The 14,293-nt window shown below is 48.9% G+C and overlaps 1 protein-coding gene across 1 annotated transcript in view; it reads right to left on the bottom strand.

Annotated features, from left to right (window-relative positions):
- Positions 1 to 11,857, bottom strand: part of rerea (arginine-glutamic acid dipeptide (RE) repeats a) — a 31,231-nt gene extending 19,374 nt beyond the window's left edge. Inside the window, 6 exon segments of the mRNA XM_080496574.1 lie at positions 4,992 to 5,090; positions 5,721 to 5,792; positions 5,794 to 5,821; positions 7,661 to 7,784; positions 9,333 to 9,382; positions 11,775 to 11,857. Of these exon segments, the coding sequence (XP_080352700.1) occupies positions 4,992 to 5,090; positions 5,721 to 5,792; positions 5,794 to 5,821; positions 7,661 to 7,784; positions 9,333 to 9,382; positions 11,775 to 11,809 (408 nt within the window). The 5' untranslated portion in view covers positions 11,810 to 11,857.
- Between the last annotated feature and the right edge of the window lie 2,436 nt (positions 11,858 to 14,293).

Raw genomic sequence — 14,293 nt, 5'->3', positions numbered from 1 at the left:
CGAGACGGGGGCGGCGGGGAGGCAGCTGGGTGGAAGCGCTACCAAATGGCCATCCGCCGCGGCAGGAACAACAGGCTCCTCTCTCCAGAGTGCGCTCAGAGAGCCGGCGCTCCTCGGCCGCCCAGAGTCCTCCCCCCCCCCCGGAGGGTGGAGAGGGCGGAGAGGCGGCGGATGAAAGGAGGACGGAGGACGGGAACCACTCAATAGGCCATTGTTGTGTGTGCGCACTTCCTGCTTGGGAGCCGATGGTCGGGAGTCGTAAAACTGGTTAAGATCGCGCAGACGCAACGATGGTATCGTGATGACAAACAGAGCACACGCACACACGCACGCACACACGCACGCACACACACACTCTAAATGTCACTGTGAAAACACTGACGCAGGAGCGTCCAGCAGCAAAACAAAGCCTCTCTGACTCAATATGGAGTCATTATAGTGGTCTTGTTGTTAAAAGCTGACCTTTGCCAGCCGGCTGCGAACAAACCCAGAGGGCCGCGGATGACCGAAGTAGAGGGGGAGGTGGGGGGGGGGAGAAAAACAACAACAAAACAAAAATAAAGAACCGCCGCCGTCTGTTACCAAAGTAATGAGCTGGTCGGCGGCGAGCAGAGCAGAGGAAACCAGACGACAGAAGCTTCATGGAGACTAAATCTGTTGCAACATGTCAAAGACGAGCGTCGAGGGCTTTCTGCTGATAAAACTCTTAAAAGCCCGGGGGGGGGGGGGGGGAGATGGGGGGGGGGGAGAAGCTCGCAGCGGCCGGGACTTTTATATCGACTCAATAATAAAGAACATGGCAGCGGTGTAACGTGCACCACTTCCTCCGGACACAAAAGGTGACAGGAAATTCCAGCACACACCCATCCTGCCTGATAGTTACCCAACAACTTCCCCCCCCCCCTTTTTTAACCCCCCCCCCCCCCCCCTGCCACTGTAGCGCCGCGGCGATAAAACACACGGTTGACATTAGAGTTTGTGCAGCCGTCAGGCCGAGACGTCGCGTTCTGTCTGCCTGCGGTGGTTTGTTGTTTTTTTTTCTTCCTGCTGTGTGTCTCAGGTCTTCTACCACTGGAGGGCTGCTGCTGCTGCTTCTCCCCCCCTCCCTCCTTCCCCCCTCCACCCCCCCCCCTCCTCCGCCTGCTCCAGTCATCCATCAGCTGAGGACGCAGCCGGAGATAAGCCGTGGAATAGACCTCCCGCCCTGCAGCAGTCATAGATCAGCCTCTCCGCCTCTGACATGGCGACACGCAGCAGCACCGCCGCCTCTCCTGACTTATATGGCACCTCCTGTTGGCCGATGTATTATTAGCAAGTGGGGGGGGGGGGGAGTGAGGGGGGGGGGTGGAATGAGTTTGGGAATACTTTGAGGAACCTTCACAGTCAGGCGTCTTATTAAACGCGGGACATCAGTGAACGTTAGATACTGACGGCGGCTGGAAGAGTAAAAAAAAAAAACGTACGTCCGCCATTAAAACGTGACCTGAACAAGTGTGTGAAGCTGCAGCGGCGTCTGTTTTATTACTGCAGCAGAAGAAACTCCTGCAGGTCTTCGCTGGCTGTTTATCTGCTCCGCTCGCCTCCAGACGGATTTACTACCTGGAACAATTCAGTTTTCATAACCTTAGAATTTGCATTTTTTTTTTCCTTTCTGAAAGGCATTTTTATTAAAAAAAAATAAAAAATATATATATTAAGAGTTAGAACCCCTTTAAACCAGAGGAGGAAAGTGACACTATTTGTATTTCCTCACCGGGATTAAACGTGTGTTTTGTCGTCACAATCAGAAGCGGTAGATTAACCCCTTCACGGGTTCACGACACCGCCGACTCATCAGTTCTCATGAGCTTCATCACAGCAATCAAATCAACAAGCGAGACGACTTCCTGTCACTTGAGTATCGAAGAATTGTCTGATAAAACCACAACAAACACTCATTTACATTAAAAAAAAAAGGCGCTTGACGTGGTAACATTAGATCTTATTTTAAAGAGGCTCCGGGGAAAATCCCGGAACAAAAACAACCCGTGTGCTTTGTTGTTTTTTTTTTGTTTTTGTTTGTCGTCATCGGGAGGAGTGTGTCGATTTGGCAGGAGATGAAAATCGAAGGTTTCCACACGTTACACTTCCCCACGTGTCCTGGTGGGTAAATCAAGCGCTCCTCCCCCCCCCCCCCCCCCCCCCCCCCCCCCCCCCCCCCGTCTGCAGCTGAACAACAGCTACGGGGAGGCAGTGGGCGTCTCTGATGAATTATTTATAGTCTTATATTTCTTTTTTTTCCCCTTTTCCTCATAATGCACCGGCGCTTTTTCCTCCGGTGTAATCTATTACTATCACCTTGGCGGTGAGCGGCGCTCCGAGCTGATGGATCCTCGCCGTCTCAAAGTTGTGCTTGTGATGTTGCGGTGGGGGATCGTTCGGGGGGGGGGGGGGGGGTCGCTCTGGAGTGAAATAATGATTCGATTGCGCGTAATAATAATAATAATATTTTTTTTTTAAACGAAACGCTGGAGTGAAATAACGTGCGAGGGGACGAATTAGAAATATTTGTTGTGAAATGAGGTTTGAGGATTATATACTGTGGCTGCAGGCTGAGGGAAGGGGGGGGAGGGGGAGGGGGGAGGAGGGGAGGGGGGGGGGTGACAAGTGACCCTGCAGACAGGCGGATTCTGTCATTTCAGCGGCTCCCGCTGTCACTTTTATTCACATCCGTGAGAAGCGGGTGGAAGAAGAAGAAGAAGAAGAGGAGGCAGGAATAATGAAGGCAGTCCTGGAGGGCGACGAGACGGGAGCGGCGGCGGAGGAGGAGGAGGAGGAGGAGGAGGAGGGGGGGGGGGGGGGGGAAGATAAATAAATGAAGAGCAGCGGCGCTGCATCAAGGTTGGAGCTACATTTACAGCCGTCCCTCAAGGCCGCCGGGGCCCGAAAAGGCACAAGTGGAAGATGGGATCACCGGGAGCCGCGTCCTTGACCGGCCGGAGACGAGCCGCCGCTCCCGGGGCCACGCTCCGGTTACACAACGCCTGGCGGGTCGCCGCCAACGCCGTCTGAAGGTGTGAAGTGAGCCGCCACGCTTGATCAGACGCCGCGGCCGCCGCGACTCGCTGAAAACGCCGTCGCTACGTACGCGTCCTACTGAGCATGTGCGACACGGCCGGAGTTGATAGTCCTTCTGCACGTGCTCAGTACAGTACAGTGAACGACTCCGGAGCGCCAGGAGTCCCAGGACATTTTCTCCTGGGACTTGGTGCTTTTATTTTGACAGTCACTGTAATAACGATCCAACTTGGCGGTTTGTCCACGAGAATGTCTTTGTTCATGTTTAGAGTGTCTATTTAATGTATATTTGGTCAAATAAGATTCAACATCAGACTGATGTTCTAATGAGAGATTCAGTTACTGAAATCCAAAATGAACCACAAAAAAAGAAATGAGAATAGAGTTTGTTTCCCTCTCGTTTAACTTCCTGTTTTCACCCAAAACTATAATATTCGAGTTTTTTCAGATCCTCAACAGGTTTAAATAGTTCAGCCAACAGAGTTAATGGGTAACGTTTTAACTGTGCGTCACTCCTGCAGGGATTGTGGGAATAAAGCTGCCGGTATATTTGGTACCTTTTTTTCCAGTGTTTTGTCTGTTTGTGGATAAAAATCTGGTCCCACATTGACAAACATTCACACAATAGAAATAAGAACTAGAACAGCGTTGAAATCGTTTTACGTTTTCGGTCAAACTCTGTGTCGTCACGTCTCATCGTTCTGGATTAAAGTCACTTCAGTCACATTGTGGGAGGAAATCAAATAGCAGCACGACGTAGTTATTCTCTATTCAGGTGGAGGTGGAGGTGGAGGTGGAGATGGAGGTGGAGGAGGAGGGGGAGGTGGAGGTGGAGATGGAAGGGGAGGTGGAGGTGGAGGTGGAGATGGAGGGGGCGTGGAGGTGGAGGTGGAAGGAGAGGTGGAGGTGGAGATGGAGGGGGAGGTAGAGATGGATGTGGAGGTGGAAGAGGAGGGGGAGGTGGAGGTGGAGATGGATGTGGAGGGGGAGTTGGAGGGGGAGGTGGAGATGGATGTGGAGGGGGAGGTGGAGGTGGAGATGGAAGGGGAGGTGGAGGTGGAGATGGAGGGGGCGTGGAGGTGGAGGTGGACGTGGAGGGGGAGGTGGAGGTGGAGGTGGAGGTGGAGATGGAAGGGGAGGTGGAGATGGATGTGGAGGGGGAGGTGGAGGTGGAGATGGAAGGGGAGGTGGAGGTGGAGGTGGAGATGGAGGGGGCGTGGAAGTGGAGGTGGAGATGGAGGTAGAGGAGGAGGGGGAGGTGGGAGGTGGAAGGGGAGGTGGAGGTGGAGGTGGAGATGGAAGGGGAGGTGGAGGAGGAGGGGGAGGTGGAGATGGAAGGGGAGGTGGAGGTGGAGGTGGAGATGGAAGGGGAGGTGGAGATGGAGGTGGATGTGGAGGGGGAGGTGGAGGTAGAGGGGGAGATGGAGGTGGAGGAGGAGGAGGAGGGGGAGGTGGAGATGGAGGTGGAGGTGGCGCTCTGCAGAGGAGGGATTTAAACCGAGGTGTCATCACGCTGCGGCGCTCACTCCACCTCCATCCCACTCACAACACGCCGTTTGATCTGGGAGGGTGGGGTGGGGTGGGGGGGGGTCGCTGCCATTTCCCCGACTCCAGCCCTTCAAAACAGCTGCGCCGAAGAAAAAAAAAAGAAATACACATCTAAATTCAAATGGAGGCGTCGGTCTTTCCCTCCTCCAGACTCCCATGCTAAAGATTTATACTGCGGGTGATAAACAGGATGCAGCTGCTCTGGAGCCTCGGAGGAGCTGGAGACTGACGAGTGTTTTTACTGATGTCTTGTGAGACGGGGTGGGGGGGGGTGGGTGGAGGAGGTAGGAGGGTGGTGGCGTTAACTCCTTCCCAACAGCTCCCTCTAAAGACACGACGTGGCCTCGACACACAAACACCGTCCACTGGAGGACGTGGTCTCTTACCACTTCGTCCTCCGACCAGCACTTCTCGATCAGCTTGGGGACGGGCTTCTTCACCAGGCGCTGCAGGGCCTTGCCGGCGTCGTAGCTGCTCTCGTGTAGCTGCGGACAAGAGCACAGGTCCGTCACCACGGCTCCATTAGAACGACAGCGGGGACGTTTATTTCCGTCCGCCGCCGGAAGCTAGCGGAGGAACCGCCGGAGGAAACGTCGACACGCCGGTCTGGGAAAACACAAAGCGGCTCCGGGGCTTTGTGTCGTAGTCAATTGGGTGAAACAAGGGGGGGGGGGGGGGGGGGGGGGGGCGCCGGCCGGCCGGCCGCCGCTCGTCCTCAGAGAATAAACAAGCGTCGGCTCATCGGAATTGCAAATAAAGGCGAAGGTCAAGAGACGACGACCTGCTCGCTATGTTAATTTTCCAGTTTATAGAGTGGGAATATAAATGCCCTGTTTATGATGATTCTAATCTCTTCCTCCTGCTCCGCTCCCCCTCGCTATTCAGCGTCAACGGGACGGACAAATCTCTCATTATGCCAAATGTATTGTCGGCTTCTGAGGCCGGGTTTACCGAGGGGGGGGGGGGGGGTTACCATCGCCCGGTGCTGCACAGCTAAACAAACAGTCAAATCCCTGCAATGCAGACGTTTCACGCTGAAGCAGTATTCCAGTATTTGGAGCAGTACTCCAGTATTTTGGAAGCAGTACTCCTGACAAAGTGCAGGTTCTACTCACAGTGTTAAGTGCGTTTAATGTGGTGTCGTCTCTGGAGGCGGCCAGACACCCGTCTTCTGTGGAGCCTCCGTCCACACATGCCGGCGAAGGCAGCCATGCTCCTGCGGGACGACACGGAGGAGGGCGGCACTGAGATCACGTGCAACAGAAAATACACATCCGTCGAAAACCCGCGGGTCACATGGATCAATACCACACGGATCAATACAGATGATTGACTGTTTACCGGACGGAGGTCTGCAAGACCTTTAACGAGCAAAAAGAAGCGCTCTCACAGTTTTTCTCCCCAAATGAAAAGTGTCTGGAGCCACAAAACATGTTAGTGACGTTTAGAGGAAGAGATCAAAACACGTCAGACGTTCCTGTACGGAGCAAAAACTGAGGTTTACGTTCACGGAGAGGCGCAAGTGTGATTTTGACATTTTATGACTTTTTTTTCATGGATTTTTCTGATTTAGTGGTTTTATGTATTTTTGAATATTTTTGTCTTTTTAGGCTGTTTATACCCGCCGCGAGTTTCCTGTTGGTTTCAGATATAATCACCTTTTTTTAAACACTTATTTCTTCCTTTTTGCCATTTTTTTTAGTAATTTTCATCTGTTTTTTCCTCATCATTTATTCGTTTATTAATTTTTCCCTTTTTTATATTTTTCTTGCTTCATTTTAATTTGTTTTCTGCATTTTCATCTTTTTTTGATCATTTATTCTTTTATTAATTTTTCCCTTTTTATATTTTTCTTGCTTCATTTTAGTTTTTTCTTCCTTTTTATCTGTTTTTTCATAATTAATTTGATCAAATTTCCCTTCTTTTTACATTTTTTCTTGCTTCATTTCAGTTTTTTCTTCATTTTTGTCTTTAATATTCTTTCCATTTTTCTTACTTTATTTTCTATCTCTATATTTCTTCTTTTGTTTTAATAATTTTGTCTTTCTTAATTTATTACTTTTGTGTTTTCTTCCATTTTTGTCCGTTCTCTTATTTCTTCTTTTCCTAAAAACAAAACAAAAAAAACACCCTGATAATTGCAAATCTAATCCCTTTTCCCTCCAATTTTGTTAATTTGTAGTATTTCCAGCTCTCGTCTGGACGAGGAGAAATCGTTCAGCTCATGTGAGACATAATGACGAGACGAATCACATTCAAAAGAAGAAAACATCAGTATTGATGCAGAAAAAGGCTTTCAAGCCAGGAAATTGGATGAGCTGCACAGAAACAATTAAAAACAATACAGGTATTATAGAATAAACCCACAGCTTATGGCTGCTGATCAAACTGTTATTTTGGAGGGGATGGTGTGTTTACTACTGTTGTTTACTACAGTAGTAAAGAAGTGTACGTTTCATCTGAGTACTTGAAAATATCAGGGAGTTCTAATCTCTCACTGAACTTTCTAAATGCATTTATTCACCAGAACGAAGGAAACTCAAGATGGAGCCTGACCTCATCTCATAACACGACACGATCACAAGTAAAGCACAATCAAGAAGATGTGCGTCGATAAAATTGACATTTTCAAAGATGGAGGTCATAAACGATTCCACTAAATTTAAAACAATTGTAAATGAAACTTTCCCGATGCGTTAAAATATAAAAATAACGACATTAGATAGGTAGTTAAATCCGCCACCGTGAGGTTTCTTCCTCTTTGGCCCCTGTGAAGACGATCCGGGTGTAAAATACCAGCGAGGGTAAAAACAAATGTGATGAATGAAAACAGACTTCAGAGGAATTTCCGTCCCGCCATGAAGGCAGATTGTGATTAATCGTCCCGCCGCCCCCCCCCGACGACAGCCGAGCGGAGGAATCTGTCGCCACGCGTCACCTGACGTGGAATCGCCACCCGACCCCGACCCGGCGCCGCCGGGCGACATCAGACGGCGGCGGCGGCGGCGGCGGTCGAGGGCGCCGGGACGGCTTTTGTGGTGAGAGAGACGCTCACCTTGCGGCTCTGAGGTACATGAGGAGGTCACAGTCGTTGACCCCGGGCATCCAGACCAGCTCCTCGTTCTCGGTCACGGCCCCGCCGCCGGGGGAGGGGAAGGGCTGCAGCTCGGGAGCTTCGCCTGTCGGAGAGGGAGGAGAGGGACAGATGGAGTCACACTGGAAATAGCGTGAATATCAGCTTTCAACCCGCTGTCATCAACTGTTCACTGAGCGGTGGCGAGGAGGAGGAGGAGGAGGAGGGAGGAGGGGGGGGGGGGGGGGGGAGGAGGAGGGGGAGTTACACTCACGATGATTGAATCTTCACACCGAGGTGTGCCCACTCTGACTGTGTGTGTGTGTGTGTGTGTGTGTGTGTGTGTGTGTGTGTGTGTGTGTGTGTGTGTGAGAAAGTCAAACGCAGAACCGTCTCTTTACACTTTAGTGAAGACGCATCGTTTTGGTGTTTTCGTTTCAGAAAAGTTTTGTGTTTCCATGGTTACATTAAATAAATTAAAAAAAAAAAAAAAAAGATGTCTGTGTCCACAGCAGAAAAGCTGAAATGATGTAGTTTTCATGTTTGGCCACAAGTTGGCGCCGTTGACGGTTTGGTAATGAAACCACACACACATGCAGCAGAGAACAATCTGCTCTGAACATTAACCACGACGGAACAAAGACATTCTAGTGGACAGACCACCGAGTTGGACTGTTTAATACGGGTGACTGTCAAAATAAAAGCACCAAGTCAAAGGAGAAACTAGACAGAGTCTTGACACTCTGGAGGAAAACCTTGTTCTTATTGTCTCTACTGAGCATGTGCAGAACAACTATTTACAATTTACTCTGAATTGTGTAACGGAAACCCAAAACACAACGGAAGTTTTGCGTTTTCACATAGAACGAGCCTGAAAGGTTCCGATCTGATCTGAAATGGTTTAATTAAATTATACTTAACATATGAATGCAGCAAATAGTGCAAATACTTAAAACTTATTTAGAGTGTAGAATCATCATACAGACACAATTATAAAATGCATTATAATCAGTAGGAACAAAAAGTAAGGATGTTTTGTGTTTGGGGGAATTATTTCCTTGTTGCAACAATGTTTGAAGGAAATTCTTCCTGTAGAAGAGATAAAGTCTGTTTCTCTTGATGCGCCACGTCGTGTGGACGTGGAGGAGGAGCAGTCGTTTCTGAACGCTTTAGGAAAACTGTCAAACTGGAACTAAACTGAACTTCCTGGAACAAATTCTTTAATTTGATCATTTCTGCACCTTTTGAACCTCGAGCTGTTGTAAGTTTGTGTTTCCCCCCGGGGAGGAATAAAGCTCTATTCTGTTCTATTCTATTCAAATCTGGAGGTCGGTGAGACACATTTTCAAATTTATTTGAATTTTGAGATGATGAAAACAATCAAGGGAAGCCTAAAAAGTTCAAAATTCCAAAAATTCTAATTCAAAATAAAATCAGCTTTAAGGCAAAAGCCATGAGTAGGTTGACGTCTGGGAGGTGAAATGTGATTTAATACGTGTGACATTCTGTATTGAGAACCAGGCAAACCTGTTGCATTAAATAAAAACTAACTTGTACTTCTTTATATTACAATTAAAAAATATAAGTATATTTCAAATTAAAAAAACCCAAACAAAACAACACTGAGCCGGACTAGGAGGTGAAGGAGACTCACCTGGTGACTGGGGTCCCACCCGGATTTCCCCTTGTGTGCTGTTGAGTCGCCTGCCGGAGACAAAGAGCAGTTTGAGAACCGAGAACCGAGAACCGACGTTTCGCAGGTTAATTAACCAAGTGTGTGTGAGAACGGCACAAACTATAAACCCCGCTACTGCGATCGACAAACACAATTCAAGACGCAATCAGATACGATCAATGGGGGAGGTGGGGGGGGGGGGGGATCAATAACTTTATTGAGGGATTCTTTGTTGGAGATTCGCTGTTTAATGAGAAGAATATTCCAGCTGAGCCGAGCGGGACTGATATTGTGGAGGCAGCAATAAAACAGAATCCCCTACGAGGAGAGAGTGTGTGTGTGTGTGTGTGTGTGTGTGTGTGTGTGTGTGTGTGTGTGTCTGGCAGGGTGAGAGAGAGCGAGAGAGAGAGAGAGAGAGCGAGCGCCTCTGAAACGGCTGCCGGTACAAATGTTGGTCGCCATGGCAACTGCAATTTAATAATAGTGTACCGAATCTCCAGCTGCAGCGGATTAAAGAAAATGACAAGATGTTCCTTTTGAAAAGCCTTTCCACCTCTGTTGCCTAGGCAACAGTGCCGATTTTCATACGGGCGAGCGCCGGGGCGGCCCAGAATCTGTCAGCGTGATTTGCGCCCGGAGGAGCCTCGCACTCCATCACGGCGGCCGGGAGGAAACCGGAGAGGCCGCCGGGCCTCCGCTCGCTTTACGGTCTGCAGAACCGTGCCAGCGCAGTGACGGCTGCACCCCCCCCCCCCCCCCCCCCCCCCTCTCGACCCCCCCCCTCCCACCCCCTCCTTCTCCACCCCCCCACCCCGCAGCTCCAGAACACGTCAAAATACTTCATTTCCTTTTATTACAGCCGAATGTAAAACGCTGGCAGACTGCAAGTGATGAATGGTTATGATAAAGCGGGGGGGGGGGGGGGGTTTCATGGACCCCTCTAACGGGGGCTTCGCTCGCCGTGACGCCTCTGAAAGTTTTGGGAAAGTTTATTACCGGGTGAAGAACGTGGAACCGAGCAGCCAGACGCTGGTTAGTAGAACTAACTACTGACACAGTGTGTGTGTGTGTGTGTGTGTGTGTGTGTGTGTGTGTGTGTGTGTGTCTGGCTTCAGAGAAAGTTCTGGAAAACGTGTCTCTGACGGTGTGCAGCGGGCGTTTGGCAGGATGACAAACGAGGACCTGAGCAGCAGAACAAGAGGCAGACGGCCATGTTTTAATGCTGCACAGGTCCTGAGAGGAGGAAGAGGAGGAAGAGGAGCAACAGTCTTCATCTCTTCTGTTGTCGATTCATCCTGACAAACAATACCTTTGCTTTTTTTTTTTTTTTTGCGTTTGGGGAAAATCCTACAAGAATTGAGATTGTATTTATTTGTGACTATTACTGTAGATTAAAAGAGGCTTTATCTTGGCCGTCGTGTTGGTTTGGATCCAACACTGTTGATTATTTCCTCTAATCGTCAGGCGAAAAGCTTCCGGAACAATAAACTGTAAAACAAGACGAGCTGGAACTCGGCATTAGCAGCAATCTTGTCAAGTAATTACAGGATTACTTATCAAACCCAAACAACAACGTGACAGTCTGGTTCACGGTGTGTGTGTGTGTGTGTGTGTGTGTGTGTGTGTGTGTGTGTGTGTGTGTGTGTGTGCAATCAAGGCAAACCCCGCCCCCTCCATCAATTTCAGCCAATCGCAGCGCAGAGACGGTGGCACACTGACATAATTGCTGCACAGTAAAAACAAGACCCAACTTTGAGGTTCCGGGCAACATGACGACGACTGCCCCCCCCCCCCCCTCCCCCCACCCCGTAACGGCCCCCGGTACCGGAACCGACTGCGGCTTGGAGCGAACGCCATGTCAGCGCGCTTGTAAACAAGGAGCTGCAAAATGGGAGCCGGAGGTTGTCGGGGAGGGGGAGGAGGAGGAGGGGGAGGGAGGGGGGGGAAGCCTCTCCGGCTCCCGGCGCCGTCACGAGCCCAGGCTGGGTGCACGGGTGTCGGGTGCCGGGGACGCCGCGGCGGGGCTCCGGCTCCGGAGCGGAGCTCGGCTGCGGTGGAAACGCGCGAGACAAAGGCGAGATATTTTCCCCCCATTGTGGCGGCGCTCGAGCTCCAGTCTCCCCGCAGCTCCCAACACACACACTGACAGACTGACACACACACACACGCTGACAGACTAACTGACACACACACACGCACACACAGACACACACGCAGTGTGCACGCTCGTTTCCATCCCCCGCGACGCGACAGCCGCGCCGGTCCGCACAATGACAGCGACGCGGCGGACGAGCGCCGCGCCGCTCCGTACCGCGCAGCGCCGCGCCGCTCCGTCACACCGCCGTCCGGGGGGAAAAAAAAACAACAAAAAAAAACAAAAAAACAACAGCGCGACAACCGGAGCGCGCGCCACCACCTTACCTCCGGGGACTGAACAGATCGTCCATGTCTGACATCGAGCCCTGAGGTCGGGAGCGCTGACACGGTGTGCGGAACGCCCGGCGCCGCTGGAAGCTCTCCGCCGCGCGAGCGAGCGCGCGCACCTTATTGGTAGGTGCTCAAAATGGAGACGCGCGAGCCGCTCCGGAGAGGCGCGCGCTGAGCTTGTGCTGTGACCTCAGCAAGGCACGTACGGCGTCGTCGCGAGCGGGGCTCGCGCCTCCACAGACGCGACTGAGCATGTGCCGCGACCCTCCCACATGCACATGCACATGCACGCGCGCGCGCACGCACACACTTCCTCTCGTATATATCTACGCATTAATAAACAAGAGTGAAATTGCAGCGCGGCAGACATCATGCTCAGAATACCAAGCGATCGGAGGAGGAGGAGGAGGAGGAGGAAGGAGGCTGAGCGGGGACCCCCAGAAGAGGGGGTTCCCTACCGGCAGCCCACTGCGCCAATAACAAGGACTGTCATCAGCGCAACACGTGAGCTTTTTTCCAAGGAGCCCCGTCACAACAGAGACTTTAATCCAGAGTCGCGTCCCGGTAATCCGGCCAATCAGAGGTCAGTTCATCTGGTTTAATCCAGACTGACAACTTCACCTCAGACTCTCCTTCTTAATTCCTCCACACGGAATTCAGAGATCCTCCATCCATCCATCCATCCATTCGAGAGTGACGTCACACAACTAAAAACCCACGCGTTTTCACAAAATCTCATAAAAAAAAAAAAAAGTCTCTAAAATGGAATCATGGAATTTCCTTCGTCACAAAACGTTGAGAATTCAGGGTGAAATATCAATAGACTGCAGAAGCGATAGAAACACATTCAAGTCGATTCACTATTTTACAATTAATGTTCCTGGTGATGCAAAAAAAGCCAGAATATCTAGAATTAGTGACGTTTCAAACACCTGAAAGCCTCTGGGAACGAAGCAGACGAGGATTTAAATGTGACAAGAGCAGAAAGAGTACGTTTCACTATTTACTGACACAAATGCCGTCTAAAAACAAGCAACTAAGTTTTAATTGTATTGATAAGATCTGAACAGGTTTTACTTTAGTTCCCAGTTTAAACGGAGTGGAACCCAAGCTCATGAAGAATAAATGACACTTTTTTCTTTTTTAAAGGAATGCTGCACATTTCATGGCTGCAGCTGCCGTTTAACAGACATAATAAAAAGATTAAATTATCTGCATTGTGGTCCAATCCGATTAAATCTCACAATATTAAAAAGAAAAAAAAGAAAAATAAAAAATTACCATATGCGCTGCGTCGCTCCAATTTCTTCAACCAACGTTTTCAGACACATTTTAAGCTCTGAGGCTAAATTCAGACCAACGTCCTGCTGAGTGCGCCGGACCGGTGAAATACTGCGATAATAACGTTTAAATGTATACTTTAAAGTGTTTTTGTTGTTGTTGTGGCTCGGAGTATACACAATAGAAACGATATTTGTGCAATTCCAAGCGAAACGGACAACAATCTTAAACACAAAGCTCCTTTAATTATGGAAAATACACTGAAATATATGAAAAAAACTGCTCCTATAGCTGTTGCATTATGGGTATTTTTACAGTCTCACCCTGACAGCATGGCTGCAACGATTCCTCGAGTGCCGCCGTTACACACCAAAAAAACAAAACAACAGAGGAATTTCTTCTTCTTCATTTAACTCAATTCAAAGCTCACGTTTCACAGGGACTCTTTTTAGTGTGACGCCGCCGGGACAGAAAACCGTGAAAACGACCAAGTGAAGCAAAACAAAAATGAACTGCTGCTCAATTTGAAGGCAGCGTTTATGAACCAGCAATTTATTTATTGTTGATACTGAGAGAAAAAACATGTGGAAAGTAATTAAATTTATTTTAATTTAACATTTTTGACAAACTGTTACTACTTTTCAAAGAAATGCATGCAATAAATGTCAATAACGGTTTCTTAAGAAGGAAAGGAATGAGTTGTTATTAGGTGATTTATGTTCTATTCAATATTCAGAAACGGGTTTTAATTGAGCAAAACTACATTTTATCTTGTTACTCGATTAATTATAGACCTGAATATTCAGGAGAATACTCCATTACCAAAACATTCAATGGCTGCAAATCACAACTCAGGTCTGAGTGTTGTTGTTGTTGTTACTCTTAAGAAATGAGCTAAAAATAACAATTTAATAAATAAATAAATTAAGGTTTTGTTTGAACTTTTTATACAATCTGCTCGGTGGTTTTGGCCGACGGGTCTTACGTTCGACACCCAGCGCTGCCACAGTTACCTTGAAAAAGTAATCCGATTACTCCTTTTAAAAGTAACTCAGTTACTATACTGAATACTTGCTCTTAAAAGTAACCAAGTTAGAATACAAGTCACTCTAGTTACTTTCAGCAGCTGACTACATATATATATATATATATATATATATTTTTGTTTTTTGTTTTATGCAGTTGTGTTCTTGTAGCACTGATGAGGTTTATTGATTATGTGTGTTAGTTCC

This window comes from Blennius ocellaris (genome assembly GCF_963422515.1).
Source record: "Blennius ocellaris genome assembly, chromosome: 5".
NCBI classification, from domain to species: Eukaryota; Metazoa; Chordata; class Actinopteri; order Blenniiformes; family Blenniidae; genus Blennius; species Blennius ocellaris.
The sequence above is the reverse complement of the archived record's forward strand: the minus strand, read 5'-3'. Positions and strand labels throughout refer to the sequence as shown.